An 18,947-nucleotide genomic window follows, 5' to 3' on the forward strand; every position below is an offset into this window, starting at 1 on the left:
GATAATGCTGCAGTGTGGAACAACACCGAGGCTTTTAGTGGTAGAAACCTTTGGTGCCAAGGATTACGTGAAGCAGGAATTTAAAGCAAGTCCTGCCTCAAAGAATTTGCAATGTGCTTCCTTTATTCCAAAGCAAAGTGAACCAGGTGTGGGAGCCTGCTGGGAAATCCAGTAATTGGGCACAGAGTTCACCATGCACTGCACCTGTGTTCATAGGTGGAGTGCAGCAAAGACATAAAACAACTGCTTGTAAAATAGGAGAGATAACAGCATCCAATACCTTTGTTCCACTTACGGCAAAGGAGTTTTGTCATTGAGATGGAAGTTTTTACCCATGTAGCCACAGGATGTCCTATAATAGTGATAAAAGAACAGCCGAAGGAGGAAGTGACTCCAGTCTCCTGCTCCCTCCTTCCCTGCCACCACTTAATTCCATGGGAACAGAACTAGGACAGGGTGGACTTTTTCTTCTATTCACGTGTTGTTCCAAAAGGTTTTGGGCATGGCCAAGTTGAAGAGACAACAGAGGCATAGTTTCTTCAAGTATTAAGCCTTTGTATGTTTTCCATAAGTCTGGAGAAGAGGGTATTGATATCCCAAATACACATTATAAAGCACAGTGTTAGACCTCTGGGCCTCTATCTCTGTCAGGGTGAGATGATACTCGAGTTGTTTCAGCTACTTTAGAACCCGACTGTAGACTGCACCAGAGAATTGTCTGTGCTGTATGAAGAACATCAGAGACCTGAAATACAGGCAAAGCATGAAGGAAAAGTGATGAAGTCTCATTTTGTCTTGTGAAAGAAAAGCTTTTGCTATGTATTACAGAGAAAGAACACTTGACAGGGAAAGATTTGGAAGTGATGCTTTTGGTTTAGTTTAGCATTCCTAGAAAGCCAAGAAGTTGGAAGATCTTCATAGCTGCTAAAGCTAGAAACAAGCTCTGACATTCTCCACCCAATGGCACTTACTTGTTAGGCAGATCCATTCACTTCATACTTAAAAAGTATTATTATTCCCTACAAATTTATCAGATTTTGAGCCTTGGGGCCTGAGAATAAGCACCAGAACCCCTGCAAGACTGAAATGATTAGCTACCAGTTTGAAGTTTCCCATTCCCACCCCTCCAGTCATTCTCACACCAGTTCACATGTGCCACCCCACTTTGTGGCTGCCTGTCAGGGGACCTCAGAGCTGTCACATCCTGAGCTTGTCAAAATTCCTATAGGCTTTACAGTTGGAAGAGTATCTGTTTCAATGCATAGTGTATGGCTAACGCTTTTTAGGAGGCTCTTCTTGCCTCCTTTGTACCTCCACGCCTCTCTAGACCTTGCAGTCTGTCAGGCTCTGCCATAGCCACCCCCAGCTTTCCATCTGGAATGACTTGTACTCAGCTTATCCAATGGCTATAAACCCAGCTGAAGCAGTTACCTTACAGTGTCTTCTTCTGTACCAGCTGTCTTTCTAGAGATGGATTTTATGGAGAAGATCCCAGCTCATCTGAAGTTTCTCCATTTCCAATTTTGCAGCTACTTTTCAAGTGCAGCTTGAGAAAGCCAAGAATGATGAGAACAGAACAGAGGGTAAAGCAAACCCTCAGGAAAAACAGCCAAAAGAAGAGATCCTAAAAGTACCAGTGGGACCAGGCCCATATTTTGATATCAGTGGATCTAATGGAGCTAGGCTGTATGTAGGTCCTCTTAGCAGACTCAATATGAACAGTAGTACAACCAGATATGAAGTCATGCAGTATTCTCCATTGGCCTTAAATAATTTTCCTTTGATTTCCTATCTTTTTGGAGAGGTAAACCTGGGGAACCATTCAAAGATAAATCAAATAGAAAGTACCCATAGGAAGGCCACTAGTGGTGAAGCAGCTAACTGCATCTTTGCAAAGGAATGAAGTACTTCTATTTGTTTAATGAAAGCTCCTCTGTTTGGGCTGTGCAGAAATCACTTCGCTACACCATGTAGGAAAGCTGCTAGCATCACCACTAGAGCTAGCAACCCCTGTTGTTGATCAACATTCTGTTGTGCTAAATGCAGAGCAAGCAAAAAAGAAGAGATTCCTGCCCAAGAAAAACTGTCACATCAGAAGTTCCATGCTTTCCTTTCTGAGCTCTTTCCAGCATGTTGGCATTCTTCTCTGGATGTTGTCACCACCAAGCACCACAGAATCTCTGCTGCAAGCAGCACCTCTTTGCTATGTTTCCATAGTCTACAAACAGCTTTTTCTATTGCTGTTTGTCATCTCTCCCTATACTCCTCAGCAGAGAAGCTCCTTATTAAGACTGGACTCTGAACATTTCTATTCCATGGGTACCAGCTGCATCCTAATTGGAAAAACCCTGCTGAAATGGTACAAGGTCTCATTAGAGCTGCTGAATCATAATGTTCTTTAGCATCCTCAGCTACTCCCCCTGCCTCTCTCAAGTCCAGACCAGGTCCACTAGCAGCAGTTCTAATGAATGCTTCCCACCTTATCCCCCACCCAGGGCCTCCTGGGTATATTAGGTCAGGCTGCCAGGGAAAATTCAAGGGATATGAGCTAAGTATTTGTTATTAGAAGGGAGGATCCTGTTCTATTTTGTTTTCCTTATGCAGTGTGAGCATCTATTGCCAGCTAAGAGGCTGGCAGTGTATCTATGACAACACAAGAGAGGATTATGCACTGAAATGGTGTGAAATCAAGTGCCAGGAGACCTATTAACATTTCAAAGAAGGTAAAGGTGCCTGTGGGCCCTGCGCCGGAGAGGGTGGTGGGAAAAACTTGGGAATGCTGGAGTTGTGATTCCCAGGAGAAACAGGGAACCTCAGCCTCCTGACAGAGTTTGGAGGGGACATCAGAGATTGCAATGGTGATTAAAGGGTTAGACAAGGAAACAGCTCTGGGAGAAAGGATACCATTGAAATGAACTAAGGAGAGTAAAATGAGCAGTAGAGTTTTAAACACAAACCATCAGTCGTGTTAGAAACACAGTCCTCCCTCCTCCCCAGGCTTGTGGAATTGCTCTTTACCTTTGGTCTGATAGGAGCATCCTGACTCCCCAGCTTTCCCACCGTTAAAGCACAAACCCAAGGTCTCCCAAAGCACCACCTCTGCCTGGCACCCTCAGAGCAGTACTTTGCATAACAAACACAAACTCCCTAAGCACAGCCCCTGGGGCAATTCTTTTACTCCTGGGAGCTGGTCAAGGCCTGTGCCCTGGCAAGCCTGAGCATCATAGCACATTGCTGCAGGCTTCTCTGTGGTAGAAAGAGTGGTACCACTGCCCTGCCAGTCCATGTACAGCAGCCACCTCTCCCTTTTCCTTCCTGCCAGCTCTTCTGGCAGCTGTTTGTCAGGCTGCCCCATGACAGCAGTTGGCAGTGCAGAAGGGGTATGTTTCAGTGCAGTGCTGCAGCTGGAATGCTGTGACAGCAGTGGCACTGTTGAGAGAGCAAGGGATGCGCTATTTCAACAGTGACAAAGTCAGCTTCCTCCTCCAGACTGGGACAATGAGGGCAAGTTTTATGTTTCTTCTCATACAGGTGAACAGCTTCTCTATCAGATTCCCAACAACAGAGTCCTCACCAGTAAGATAGGGCTTTTGTGCTGCCTGCAAGAGCAAGAGCAAGTGATGAATACCATCAGTAGGAACCCTAATTCCAAGTAAGAACCCTCACCTCTTTGAGCCTCGACCAGAAACATGCCAACAGAAAGGACCATTTTCTTCTGGATGGTACAAAGTATATGGGGGTTTACTTCTCTCTTATTTTCTAGAAAAGGCCCTTTTTCCCCCCACAAATACATAGATCAGAGACTGAATTCCTTCCTTTCTCTATGTCTGGAGTTGTGGGAGTGCCAGGTCCTCCCCAAAGACAACAGCCATAGTAATTGCCCAGTTTGGGGTCCTACTGGAAAGGCCACAACTTCTTGTGCCATGACCACTGTAACTGAAGAGAAGCTTATTGCCATTTCTGCTCCTTTATTTTTGATGTACCAAAAGCCCAGCGGGCGATCCTGTACCATGCTCACTGCAGCCACCTCAGCCAGTTTCCTAAACACTGACCATACGAAGAATGTCTTCAGGATAAAATAGCTTCTTGAAAGCTGATGGAATGAGGAGCTCTGGAAAAACATACAAACACACACACAATTGTCCACAAGCAGGAAAGAAACCCCATGATCTCTGGAAGTAGCAGAGGCATGGATGTTCTGGACAGGGGTTTCAACTTGTGTTTGACTCTCCCACAGGTTACTGATGATGGAAGAATTCTTCCCAGAATCTTTTCACGTGGACTTAAAAAACTGAGAGACAAGCCTTTTTTTGCCCTTTGCAAAGGTGAATTGTCTTAATCACAGTGGCAATCAATGTAAATACCTATGTGATCCTCTGAAATGCTCACAGAAGTATACCCAGTAGTGACAACGGGTGTCTATATGTGGAGGTACATATATACACATATGTCCATGTGAGTGGATTTCAGAGCCCACCAATGGGCACATCAGTGTTTCATGCCACACACAGTGTTGTAACAGACTCATTCTCTCTGCAGATGAAAACATCTGGATCTGCAAACCGAGTTGCTCTAACCAAGGTGTGGAGACCTCAGAGCAGCCTTCCAGTATCTGAAGGGGGCCTATAGGGATGCTGGGGAGGGACTCTTCATTAGGGACTGTAGTGATAGGACAAGGGGTAATGGGTTAAAACTGAAACAGGGGAAGTTTAGATTGGATATAAGGAGGAAGCTTTCCTGTGAGGGTGGTGAGGCACTGGAATGGGTTGCCCAGGGAGGTTGTGAATGCTCCATCCCTGGCAGTGCTCGAGGCCAGGTTGGACAAGGCCTTGGGTGAGATGGTTTAGTGTGAGGTGTCCCTGCCCATGGCAGGGGGTTGGAACTGGATGCATTTAAGGTCCTTTCCAACCCGAACTATTCTATGAGTCTGTAATTCTAAGGTCGAGGAATTTTCCTGCTTAAAACTCCAGCTGCTGTCAGCACCTTCCAAGACAAGTTCCACAGAGCCGAGGAATACCTGCTCAGTAAGAGGGTGCTGTGCAGGGCTCCCCAGGCAAGAGTAGTGCAAAGGTAGACATTGAAACCTGGAAAGCCATGTGTGAGTGGTGTGCTTGATTGAGCCTCAGAGAGCTGCATTGTTCCATTAGGTATTTCATGTGGTTACACCACATCTCCTCAGTCTATGAGATTTCATGCTGTGGGACAGAGGCTACGTCTCTGGTTAGTCTGTCTTATATCTGCACATCAGGCGTTTCAAGGTAGATCTTTGTCATCAGAAAGACTGGAGTTTACCTTTGTCTGGAAGCTTAAGAATGGTTTTAAAAGGCCAGATGCTATGGGTCTGTACAGGAGGTCTATGCATAAAGCCTTTTGAAAGCAATTTAAATGAGATATAATCCCAGCTTCTTATACAAAGCTGGCATTTTACAAATGATACAGCTGCAGTATCTGTTCTCTGCAGTATAATAAAGCCTCCCAAATACCTTCTTAACTCTGCTTCAACGCTGCAGAAGTCTAGACCTCCATCAATAGGCAGTGGCTACCAGTCACTAACATTTTGGGTTGGGGTTGGTTTACAGTTCATTCTTTGCATGAATTAACTATGCAGGTCCTTCTTTGTATACTACATACGCTAAAAGGCACTATTAGAATGTTTGTAGAAAGCAGCAGCAGGAAAAGGAAGGGAAAAATAAGGCAGCAGAAGTCATGAGAAGAGTTTCAGCGACTGAACACTACCTGTGCTCTGTTAACTCCACTTCCCTTTGCCTCAGTGTCCCTCCCTCAGCTGAGGAATGCATTATAATTAAATCACTTCAGTGCTTTGAGATGAGGGAATAAACCTTTCAAAGAGGAATGCAAGAAAGATCAATTATCCCAGGAGCTGCACTTCCCAGCTGCCTTTGATGTGCACAGGTAGGCACGCAGGGCTCTCTAAACTTCATGGTGCCCAGCCAGGCATGGCACTGTCATGCATGCCAGCAACGACAGTGTGATGCAGTCGTGATAACACTGTAGTACTGGCATGGCAAAAGCACGTTTTGCCATGGAGCGATCACTGCATGTCCTGGCAAAGTGGTGATACCAGTTCCTCACATTGACCCTGTGCCACATCCCTGACATTCTGCTCTCCTGGCTTGGCATCTTTATCTTGCAAAAGAACACAGCATACACAGCAACCTTTCCAAGGGCTTCCCTGGCCAAAGCAAGCAATGTTCTCTGTTTACATTCATCCACACGTCTTTTTGGTACAAAGGAATGGTTGGCTTCATTGCAAAGGGTAAGAGAGACTTGTAAAATGATGATCTTACAGGCTGGACTGTGTTTATGCAGCAACCATTGCATGGAGCAAAACAACATCTCCCTAACAAAACCAGACCAAGCGCCGCAATTAGACCAAAATGTGGTCTCTGACATGGACAAGTGCCAGGGGAGAAAGTGGTTGGACCCTATCTTAGATCCCATCTTGGTTTCCAGGAGTGAGGAATGGCTTTTGCTCTGAGGAAAGGGGCTCCACACACCTTTGAAAACTGTTAGCATTGTTTTAAGAGCATATCCTTGTTATTTCTGTAGCCATCCAGCAACCTTTGATGATAAAGGGAAACGATTCCCAGCTTACATCACTCTGGCAATAAAAGCAATGGTGCTGTATGAAGGGCTCTTTGTGTCCAAACGTAAACTTTGTGTATTCTCCAGTAAATATTAGTAAATCTTTAATTACCTCCTGCTCCTGTACTCGGCACAGTTTCTATTCCTCTTCACGGAGCTGCTCTTGGCGTCTTTATCCTCTTCTACAAGCGCCCTCTGCTGCCACTCACCTTAAAACCTGGGAGAAAGGGACAGATGAATTCTGTGGGGTGACTGAACTGTCTGTGCGCTTGTGTGAGCTGAGTGATCATGGATTACAGCTGCCTGCTGTGACACGTGTTGAAGTACTGCTCTCACAGGTACATTCAGCACAGTGGAAGGGAAGAAGTTTGATGTCTGCTCTTACCTCCTCACTGCCTGCACTGCACCATACCTGTTATTCTTTGCCCAGGGTTATGTCAGGCTGACCTGTGTCAACTATGATGCTGCTTCTGATGATCTGACTGCTCATCTGACCAACCAGGTAAGCTGAGGTCACCCAGCGCAGGAAAAAGGGAGTGTGAGACTGACAGATGGGAAGCAAAAAAGGACTTTTGAAAGGCTAAAAATAAGGGTTTCATGCATGCAAAATCTCTGCAGCCAGGAAATGCACTTGGGCTTGTGGTCGGGCATGGCAAAAGAGCAGAACAGAAACCTTATCAGAGCAGGTACTGCTCTCTGCCATGGACCAGCTCCCTGCTTACCTGACACCTTCTCTCCCTAGACCTCTTTTTCTTGCCATTTTTCTCTCTTGTATCTGCAGACTGTAAGCTTCTTAGGGCAAGAAGCCTTTGACTGCAGCTACCTAGCTCAAAGGAGCCTTAATCTTGGCTAAGGATTTTGCTGATCCCATTGTGCTGAAATACAATAATCATAATGATGTAAGACGCAGAGGTGCTCTCTGAGAGCCATAATTCTTAAACCTTCATCTTCGCTTGTCCTCCTCAACTGTGAGCTGCCACAGAACAAAACTGTTCTGGCATTTACCTCCATACAAAACTGAAGCCTTCCTTGCTCACATCTACCCCAGTTTTTACTTCAAATGAAGCCTGTAACTTGTCAGAAGTGGCCCTGATGAAAGCGAATTAAAAGAAGGAAGAAAACAGTTTGCTTTTAAAGCCCTTCTGTGCTCCCAGAAGCATGCTGTGTTCAGACAACTAGCAAAATATACATTAGGGAGGCATCAGACAAGCCCACTTCAGTTGGAGTTTTACTGTTCCTATAGAAGTGCAGTTCAGGACAGCAGATTATAGCTGCTTACTGCAATATATGCTACTATCAATGTGCCACTTGTTTTCCTGGAATAGTTTGTTTGCTCAGCTACAGAGCTATCCCCATGGGAATTCAGGTGCTGGGGCAGGATCCCAGAGCACAGGTGATAATGAACAGAGGACAGGTGCTTATTAGCAGAACACAAATTATGTGGGATCCTGCTGGGAAGAGGGAAAGGAAATTTGCAGGAGCAGCTGGTAATAGGCCAGACTTCTTCAAATTACAGCTGATTCTGCTCTCCTTCCCTTCCTGCCCTGGCATCCCACCTGGAATCAGCCATTTTCCTAGTGTCTTTCCAAAAGACAAGCGTCAGGAGGCACATCACTAACCAGAAGCTTTGCAACCTCACAGTAAAGGTCCCACAGTTGAGTTGGGAAGCAAAAGAAATACTTAACTCCATCTGACAAAGGGATTAATGAGCAGAAGAGAGAAGCCCTCACCTTGGTTCCCTCTGGGGATCCATCCATCCATCCATCTGTCCCAGATTTAGGAGACTTCCAGGCAATGGAACTGGATTTAGTCCAAAGAATATCATGTCTGGGACTTGAAAGCACCTCCTCCTGTCACACAACACTGCTTTGACCTTAGGTAATTGTCACTACAGCATCCACGTGGGTCAGGCACATTTGTGCTTGTGGTAGTGTTGAACAATGGGAGTCAGGACATTGGCTCAGCACTAGCTCTGCTAGTGAGGAGATCTATTCCCTCCACCTCTGTTGTGTGATCCTGGGGCTCATCCCAACTCCAGATGCCTGGAACAACTCAGGATAGCTGGATGCCTGCTGTGCAAGGCCATTACTCTTCAGTGCCAGAAATCTAATCCTCCCATTGCTGTGTTTCCCCACCTCTCAGTACATGCAGAAGAACTCCCTGTACAGCCAGCTGAAAGATGAGACCATTTGGCGGATGGAACATTTCAACAGCTACGTTAATGAGAAGTTCAGAAAGTCCAAAGGGCTCCCCAAAGACTGGGATTTCACTGTTTACTGTAAGTGGACGGTGTGCTCATCTGCCTCATTAGGGTGACAGGAATAGCAGGAAGACACATCACTTCCCCCAAGGAAACACATACACTGAGCGAGAAGGTATTGATGGTCCCATAGTACCCATTTATCTGCAGATGCTAAACACAGAAGTGAAGACACAGAGTTTAGTTTTAATAACAAACAGCTGAGAAAAACAGTGTGATTGTAAATGTTAGCTCTAAAAATCCTATTATGGTCTTCATGCTCCCGGGCAGTGCTGTGGCCCTGCATTAACACATTAAGTACACATCATAGAGCTCTACAGCCTGGCAGCCTGGAAAGGGACTACACTTTTAGTGGTCTCTTTCCTGTTTAACTTGGTCTCACTGTTCACTCTGTCTGATTTTGCCCCATGAAAAGCATGTCAGGGCCTTAAATCTTCTCTAGCATGGAGGAGAGATAAGAAGACTCCGATTCTGACCATCTTCTTGTCTCACTGAAGAAATTATCCAAGTCCCTGAGACTTCATCAGCCTGAGTTTAATGATACATCAGTTCCCTACATGACTTGATGGGTGAAAAGGGCGGAGGACAGAGCTTTCTCAGGTTAACTTTGGAAATGGGGTAGTTTAAAGCCAAACACAAAGAAAATTCATTGTTAAAATACACTGTTGTTCAGAAAAAAGGCTCAGAAGAAAACATAGTTGAATTTGCCACATTTCTCAGGGGATCAGAAACTTTTCAGCCAATTTTAGGGTATCTCTCTAAACTCGGCAATTCCCCACTGTGCATTTCAACTCCAAACTGACTGAAGCTTAGCATCCCCTACTACAAGTTGCTGTGACTCACCAGGCTTCTTTAAAACACCATGTCCAGCACAGCTGTGAGGGGCTTCTAAAGCATCACTGTCAGCAATGGCTCTGTTCAGCTCACATCCAGGTGCCCCCAAGGAGTAAATGAAAGAACACTGCTAAACATTGTACAGACAGCTCATTCAGATTAAGGCACAAGGGCTGAGATTCCTCCATGCATCACTGCAGTAGCCTGGAGAACCAAGGTCAAGATAGGGTTTCATTCCACTCAGCCTAGAGAGAAGCTCTGCAGGAAGCAGGGACGAGTGTCCTTAAACCCAAAGGACACCTCTGACATCCACTGACTTCTTCCTAATGATCATTTTCCACCTTTCCCTCTCTTCCATTCCAGAAAAGGATGAAGCAGATTATTTTGCAGTGCTTCCTGGCAGCCAAGCACAAACTGGATCGCAAACTGGGCTACTTCTGTCTCATCGGTTGCAACTTTCCAATTGATGAGAACTTTAAAGGTATGAACACAATACTGTGAAATCCTAAGTATAATATTGGCTAGATATCCAGCATAGCACAGTTGACACAGGCTCTGGTGCCAGGAACTAAACAGAGCACTAAATCAGTCAGGATCAAGTGCAGGATTCATTATTCACTCCAGTTCCATTGCCCAGCATCAAGACATGGCACTTGCATGTTCACTGCACAGAGAAACCTTGCCATTAACAGCTCAGGATGGGGACAGCAGTTTTCATTGCAGGTGAAGCTGTTGTGTGCAGAATTTCCACAGCAAAGTGAAGTTCATAATGAAAAGTACTGAAATCTTAATGCCCACCCAGTTTCTTCTTTCTCCAGAAAATGCCAGGTGATCAGCCAGCATAAATCAGTGTGTAATGCCTCTACCATCACATCAAGTACAGTGATCTATACTAGCTGAGTACCCATCAAAGGCAATGAAGAACTCGCCCTCCCCATGCTGAAGAATCAATCATTATTGATTCTGATGTCAGCATCAGCTTCTCCATGTCCACCTTTAGCTATAGGTCAGGACACTGAGTCCACAAAATACGTTAGAATTACAACTCAAGCTTGTAAAGAGCGAGTAAAACACAGACAAGAAGAGCCAGAAGAAAGGGAAAAGGAAATGTTAAATAAAGCAACTGAGGTGCTTTCAATGCAGCATAGTCCTTTAAAACCACCTGGCCTAAACATAACAGAAAGCCATCTGGCAGATTCTGCTGTTGCTAAAGCAGAAGGGAACTCAAACATATTCCAGCAAAGGGCAGTGAGAACAGCAAACCCTATGAAAGAATGGAATTAATGTATGCAGCAGTGGGTAAGGCACCTGAACAATAGACTCCTTTGTACAGGAAGTCAATGGCAAAGGAGGGTAAATGGCAAAGACACAGAAACCGGTGCTTCTCAGATTTCAGGGGGAATTGTCTTTTGCAAGGTTGGCATGCAAAGCCCTGGCTGTGTAAACTTTAAGTAGAATAGAAGATCCAGTATCACTCTATTGTGGTAATTCCTACTTGGCTCCTTAAAAGCTTCAGCATTTAAAGACAATTACATCCCCGTGTATTTTACACACAGAGAGATAAACAGAATCTCTCTACAAGCATTACCTACAAGAAGGATGAGGATTTCTGGACATGGAGTGGAGACAGAGTCAGCTGGAACCTGGAACTTCCCTTTGAGAGAGAATAATGTAGAAATAGCCTTATTCTCCCTGATATCCTATTTCACAACATGTAGAACCTGCTTTATGCTGATTCAACATGGTCTTATACATCCAGTCCTGCAGCTCATCCTGCGTTTCTCTCTTCCTTATTTGTCTGAGATACAAATGCCCCCAGCATCATCCCTAATAATTCTTGAAGGCCCTGCAGCATAGACTCATAGAATAGTTCAGGTTGGAAAGGACCTTAAGCTCATCCAGTTCCAACCCCCTGCCATGGGCAGGGACACCTCACACTAAACCATGGCACCCAAAACAGCATCCTGATTCTGGAAGGTGTTTTTCCTCCCTCTGAGTTCCCAGAAGCATAGACTATGACAGCAGGCCCTGATGAGAAACCACAGCGTTCTGCAGAGCTTTGCATATTCATATGTAAGCTGAGAAGAAAAAGAAGTGCCTTAAGAGGACAGGGAGCTGAAGAGAGGGATGTGGCTTTGCTGTTGGCTTTTTTCCTACTGTTTTCTGAAGGCTCCTTGTGCTGCCTTACAAATGCTCTAAGTCACTGCACAGCTTAGGACAGTGTCATTGAAGTGCTCAAGGAACCTGCTTTCAGAGAGCATTGCATCAGCCATGCAGAAGGGCTTCTCTCCAGAGATATGCTGGGAAAACAGATGTGTAAGGTTTTTTATCAGCCATAAAGGGATTCAGCTCTTTATCAGCAGAGAACAGAGTGAACATAGATAAGCTATTTGCCAATTTGTCAGAGGTGTACCTAAATGAAGATAACACTCAAATCCCTAGTTAAAGCAGGGACGGTTCCTTTGATTTGAACGGCGGAGCTTTTCATTCACCCCCAGAGCAGGAGGTACCATATGGATACTGTAGACTTGGCTGTGTCCACCCCAGGTCATGATGATAAAAAAAGCTCATAGGAGCTTGTTAAGACTGTGGAAAACAGACCCCACTGCCTCAGCCTCTGGTCTCCACTATTGCTAAGCAGGTCCCTTTCTGGGTCAGCTCCCTTTCCAGAGCTTGGTTTTTGATTGTGCTTGTGGCTTCAGCTATTTCCACACAGGATACAGAACAAGTTATTTCGTTCCTATTTCTGACTGGTATTTCAGTGCTGCTTAAAGCTCCAGTCAGAGGTCAGGCTCCCTGCACACAGGGGCAACACGGAAGGACCCTTAACAGGTCTTTTGCATGAACCTAGTCTCATCATCCAGTGCTCCTTTGAAAGACTGAACTGCTGCAATAAGGATGATTCTACAGCAATGAGACTACAATAGTAAGCAAACTGGATGGAAACAAAACCACTGCATCCAGCACTATGCAAAGCACATGAAATGAGCCCTCAGATCCTGGTGTAGTGCAGGACCTGGCTGCAGCGAGCCTGTTGTTCAAGAGCCTTTGGACAAGTCCTGTTTAAAGCTTTTAAGCCTACCTGTGATGTCTTGACAGAACAAGTCTGATGTGACAGAACACATTGTACTGGCAGGCTGCAGGGAGCAGTAACCTCTTCATCCCTTAGAAACATCCCAAGCAGCACTTCTGACCAGAGAGCCACAGGGCACTCATTATTGTTCTCATCAATTGAAAAGCCTAAAGGAAAAGATCTATGGTTGGAAAGTCAAGGACAGATAATTCTGGGTTTTGGTTTCCTTTTCTTTATCATATGTTTGCTAGGAAATTCTGAGCAAGATACCTGCATGGCAGATGCAGAGAAAAGCACAGGAATTTCATTTACTTGAAATACCTATGAAAGTTATGGATATTCAAATAGATGTGGTGAATCTTGGCCTTATTCTCTCTGCTTTTCCTGGAATAGAACAAAGGGCATTTATTAACTTGCCCTGGTTGTGGAGAGGTTAAGTGCATTTCCAAACTGTGAGACGTTCAGACAACATAATAATAGGGAATGTAGATGAACAGCGTGATAGACATCACAGAGAGCTTTCTTCCTCCTGTCAGTTGTATTTGTTTTAAAGGAGAAGAAACCAAAACCTAATCAAGACAATTATGAAGGTTCATTGAGTTTGTCTGTTAGCACAAAATCTTCGGAGCTTTTAAGAGGAAAATGAACACTTACTGAGAATGGGCTTGCCAAGAAAAACGGATGTCACTTCGGTGCCCTCTGTTGGCATCTGTAAAGCAGGTTTGGCAGCAGCAGCTCCACTTCTCTGGAAAATCAAACACCAACAAAGCCGTGTCACTGCCTTCCCTTGCCAGTCTCTTAATAAAGGATTTCAAAGAAGTGAAAACTGTGGTTGTATTTTCTTCTTGGCAAAATAAAGCGCCAAAGTGAAGGCCATCCCGTTGCCAAAGCAAACTCACTGCTGCTGCAGGAAAAACACAAACCTTTCCAATTATACTCCTAAATCAATCAAAAGAGAGTAAAATCCTCCTGGGGCTGTTACACCATTAAATATCCCCCCTTACAAACTGATGATAGTTCCTACATGTGCTATATGCAGGATGCAGCACCATACAGTGAAGGCAGGAAGTGAAGAGTTTCTCTTGCTGTAAGGGAAAGGAATAGTAAATGGAATTAGAGGCAAGCCAATTGTTTGGTTTCACACAGGCTTATAACTGGACATCATATTCTGTGGCTTGTAGCTTCAGCTCTTGGCATTTCAAAGGGAAATGGAGATGAGACAAGTACAAATAGGTCAAATTAGTGCCTTAAGGGGCTTCTACTGAAAACTAAATCAGGAAATCAAGGCTAAGGGTTCATTGAAAACTCATGTCTGCCCAGTTTTGATCCCATGTCCACTTCAAATCGAGTCCTAGATTCCTTATAATAGTATTTCATGGTATCCAAAAAACTCAACTACAAACTGTTATGGAAACTGGTATATTAAAAAACACAAGTGCCTTTACATACCTATAGAGAAGAGTTAATCTAAAGAGCATCAGCTGAAGACACAAAACAATGTGTGGTGCTGTTCTCATGTAAGTAAATGAATGCAAAAATGGGATTTTGTTTAACTCATCCACTCTGTCCTTCTTGCATCCTATGTTAGGGATTTTGTTGGGATTTATTAGTGCTCCTACCTCTCAAAGTGGTCACTAAGTCATCCAGAGGGCATTCCTCTGACACCAGCTGCCTGACTGGCATTCATCTTTCCTAGGCCTGCCTTCTGGAGATGAATGCAAGCCCAGCACTGCACACCAACTGTGAAGTCTTGAAAGACATCATCCCAGCCATAGTCTATGAGAGCCTTGATAAGTGAACAAGTCACAGTCTTAATAGTAATAATCCACAAACCACAGGTTGGAAACATCTTCCCCTCCGCACCCTTCATCCTTCCCCCAAGCACAGCTGCTCTATGCATACACACAATGGTTTGGGTGTATTCTAGCACCAGTGTTCAGACCATCCCATAAATGCATCTTCCTTTCCAGATTTGGTTCTTGAGTTTTTCAACAAGTGCCTCAAAGGCCACGGGATTTTGCCTTTAGAGACATTGTCATTTTGTGCTTCTCTATCACGAGGATGATGCAGACCTGGGCCAGAAACAACCCTTGAAGCTCCAAAGTGGCCTGTATAAAGGCCAATACATGCTGCCACACACACAGAGTGCCAGCCGGGCCATAGTGCTGGAGAACTCTCCACAGAAGCCTGGTTGAACTGGAGAGGTTGCCTTGTTGGCCAGAAAGAAACCCAACACCGTCCTGACTATACCACATGTGCGGCTCTTCAACTGGCATAAAAACCTCCCCAAACCATTGCAGAGCAAAATGGTTTATACACGTTCAGAAGATAGAAAACTAAAATAAAAGCTAAATTTGAATGTGTTGGGCATGTCCAGCTCCTTTTCACCTTATGTAGACAAACAGATATCAACCTCAGCTGGAAAACCAGGAACTTAAAATTTCCTCTTAGTTACAGCAGTAAGGCTCTCTCGCACAAGCTACACATTGCAACATCCACAAGGGTCACAAGATGGCAGGATTACACTGCCATTGAAAACACCCATACAATGAAACGGTCAGTGAATTCCCTGTGCCTTGGGGAATTCACAGGTGGCATCACAATGATCCCCCAAAGCCTTTACGTAGGTTCCTGCAGGGTAAGTCAACTGGAAAGCCAGATCGTCTCCTCCCCTCTCCCTGCTGTAATTTACTGTCAAGGTTTCCCCTTTTTCACTCATCCACTCCTTGATGTCCAGCATGGCACAGACACTTGGGCAGCAATGTACCTTAGTTGTGCCTAACAGCATGCTTGTCTTCAGTCTGGGGGGAGAAAGCACAACACAGAGCATCTACCCTCAAAAGCTGCTGATTTCTGACATCCCCTATATTTCACATCGTTGTCTGTAGTTAGTGGGTACAAGCTAATTTTACAGTACTTAGCCCAGGTGGTTCTGCTCTAAGGATTCCATATAGACTGCAGAAATCCATCCAGGGCTCAGTACAGCCATGCATTCCAGAAGCCCACACTGAACCTCACTATGTGTAGCACTGAAGAGGAATCATAGAATCACAGAGTGGTTTGGGTTGGAAAGGACCCAAACCCCCTGCCACGGGCAGGGATGCCTTCCACTACATCAGGCTGCTCCAAGCCCCATTCAATCTGACCTTAATTACACCAGCTTCTAAATTAGGTTCCAGTGCCAGAGATAGGTCATTGGAAGATCCCAGAATGATCAGAGGCTTCCCTCCTGAAGGCCAGGTTTGATTCTCACGGTGCTGACCACTTTCCCTTTTTCCGGAGGAAGGCAAGTGACTCTCAGGCACAGTTGAGTGATGTCAGCTTTGAAGAAACCACAAAAGCTGTTATATTAACAGCTACTTAAGTTGTCAGTGGTGTTCCCTTTTAAACAGCATTGAAGTACACGTGCTAAAAGAGCTGGCTCTGAAGACAGTGAAGGATGTCATAGGATCCCAGACTGGTTTGGGTTGGAAAAGACCTTAAAGCTCATGCTGTTCCAACCCCTGCCACAGGCAGGGCCACCTTCCACTCCCACAGAATGGTTACAAACCTTTCATCATCCCTGGTAGCTCAAGAACTTTTACATTTTGATTCCTCATGGGACAACTCAAAGACAAGCTTAAGGTAAGTGCTGGACAACTCCTAATAAAACAAGGGCTAAGCGCCACCAACTGTCCCACACACAATTACATGGAAACATACCTTTAAAAACATGAAATACACCTTTTAAACTTCACGTGCACATAGGTGAACATCATTTTCTAACTTTGCTTGATCACTTAATCACTAGGAACTTTGTGATGTTTTCCAGGGATATTTTGTTTTCTCTTTTGAAGACTGAAGGAAAAGAACACTGTTATCCACATTTCATTGAGAGAGAAGCTTCTTTTAACCTACAGTCCATGTACGAAGATAAAGCTGAAGTTTAAATCAGAACCTGAAAAAAACCCATAAACTCTGGGATTTGAGCTGACAATTCAGCCATGATCTGGTTCAAACACTGTAGTAACTGCACACTTACAAAATAAAGCTATCTTCCCTCCTGAATGGAAACTTCAGTACAGTGTTTTACAAGCTCACCGTTCTGAGCCAATAGCTTTCATTTCCTTTGATGTAAAGAAGACCTCTTTCTCTGAAATTCTCCAGGGCTTCAGTGATTCACACTTTGGGTTTTTCCCTCTGAATTGGAGCTTTAAGAAGTCAGGAAATTGGTTGCTTTTCCCATCAAAAAGCAGCCCTGAAGTCAGGTAGTTGAGGTAAGCAGGAAGTGGAATCAGTCTGCAAGATAGGCACACAGAAACCCTAAAGGCCCCTGTGCAAGTTTCCAATGAATAATATGGCTCTGATCATCTTGTTTCAGTATTAACTGTCAGCAGTGTCAGCTATTCAACACCCACAGCCCAGGAAGCCTTGTACACCTCACCAAGCCTTGCTGCCTGCTGCCAGAGGCACAGACAGACACTCAAATCTTTCTCTCCCCAAATAGTTTGGGGTTTTTTCTTTGCCCTCCAAATGTTGCTGCTTCTCTGCCATTGTCAGGAACTGAATTGGGAAAGTAAAATTAAGTGTACTCAAGAACACTGGGACAAGCTAATGAATAACCTCCTGCCTTTCCTAGTTGTTTCATTACATCACAGAGGCACTCCATTCCGTTTTCCAAGTTTATTTTACCTTTACAAAAGGTCACAATCAGAAATCTTGCTGAAAACATTAGAAAAACCCCAGGAAGAGTCAATACAGAGCCAAGAATAAATATGGCCAACATAGGAGCAGTAAGAAGTGTCTTTCCTAACCAGGGTTTAGACTTCAGAGTATATTAAATCCCACAGCGAACTGCTTGCAAAGCAGAGACAGTCTCACACTTTAAAGAAGTTATCCTATTAATCCAATCCAATGCTTTCACCTTTCCTTGGCTGAATCTCCAGTTCACCTCAATTAAGAAAACGCACATTTCCTGAAGCAACAGAGGAAAACTCTTCTTTTAAGTGAATTTCACAGAGATACCTATGGGAAAAATTATCAGTAACACCAGAAAGAACATTAAGAGGATCAAAGAAGGCAAAATACATCGAAAGGACTAATTATGTCTCACACTGTCTCTGCTCTCGTTCTACATGAAGGCAAAGTGAAGGTATAGAGATGCCAGATGCAGAAAACAATCACAGACAAGCTGGAAGAGTCAAACTAGAACTACAGAGGAATACATTCTAGTGAACAAGGATAACCCTTTGCACTGCGTTTTCCCTGTTATTTCTCCCCGTTGCAAGACCCTCTGATGCACAGGAAAAAAAGCAAAGACAGGATAACTCCTCTTGACATAATCACTGAAGAAATGTTCAGCAATAAAACCATGCCCATGAATCATACGATTAATCCTGCAACTCTATTCGAGCTTGCCAAGACTTCCTCTAGAGAAGGCTTCAAGAAAGACCAAGTGGAAAGAGCTCTGAGAGAGACTAAGAGGTCTAGAAACCACAAGTAGGTGGTTTCCTTCGTAAAGTAGGATGAGAGCCTAGAGAAGCCGAGAAGAGATGATTATAAATACTTAAAAAGATGCTGAAGAGTCAATTCTTCTTCATAATAGCTAATATACACTTTAACTAACAGAACTGTCTGTCTCTGACTTGAAATCAGTTACTGAACTGGATTGCCTAGAGAGGTCATGAAGTCACATCATTATCCAGTCTTCAGTAAGCACAGAAGCTAGTGATTACCTTACCAAGGTAATAACCTGTCCCACTTCTTAGGATTCTCTCTTCAAGTGCTTTTGCATCACACAGCTATGGAGGCAATAACTCCTGCTCCACAGCTGCTGTAATTTCACAGAGCCCTACTGAAACCAGCATGTCATTCAGACATGGAATAATCCCCTTGGAGTACTTAGTAAGGTGATTAACAGAAATGTCACTACTCTGTTAGGATTTCATTTCAAAGCCCTGTGCTATTTCTGTTATCTGTAAGGCAATGTGAGGAAGCTGATGCGATGGCTGTACTGTGAGATATTTATACCATTCCATGTGAATGGTGACTCGAAACTCATTTGTGCCCAGAGCCGATTTGGTCATAAGAGTAGACTCCAAGAAGCTTTCAAAGGCCAAACCAATAAGGCATCCAGGGTTTTGAATCTGTTATTGCAGCCACAAAACACATGTGGCTGCAATAACAGTGAGTTTT

At 44.4% G+C, this 18,947-nt stretch overlaps 1 protein-coding gene across 1 annotated transcript; it reads left to right on the plus strand.

The window, feature by feature from the left end:
- The first annotated feature begins 502 nt into the window (after positions 1-502).
- TTLL10 (tubulin tyrosine ligase like 10) lies at positions 503-14,996 on the plus strand. Its single transcript, XM_061351472.1, is given in 15 exon segments — positions 503-543; positions 1,507-1,686; positions 2,605-2,723; positions 3,532-3,652; positions 4,238-4,292; positions 4,295-4,325; positions 4,540-4,581; positions 4,941-5,102; positions 6,960-7,108; positions 8,749-8,895; positions 10,064-10,181; positions 10,701-10,765; positions 14,470-14,575; positions 14,744-14,804; positions 14,806-14,996. Coding segments are annotated over 15 exon segments (1,560 nt in total). The 3' UTR covers positions 14,969-14,996.
- Positions 14,997-18,947: the final 3,951 nt, after the last annotated feature.

Source organism: Neopsephotus bourkii, unplaced genomic scaffold (assembly GCF_033783945.1).
Source record: "Neopsephotus bourkii isolate Nb327-2 ecotype Australia unplaced genomic scaffold, CSIRO-AGI_Nbou_v1 NB_593, whole genome shotgun sequence".
Lineage (NCBI taxonomy): Eukaryota > Metazoa > Chordata > Aves > Psittaciformes > Psittacidae > Neopsephotus > Neopsephotus bourkii.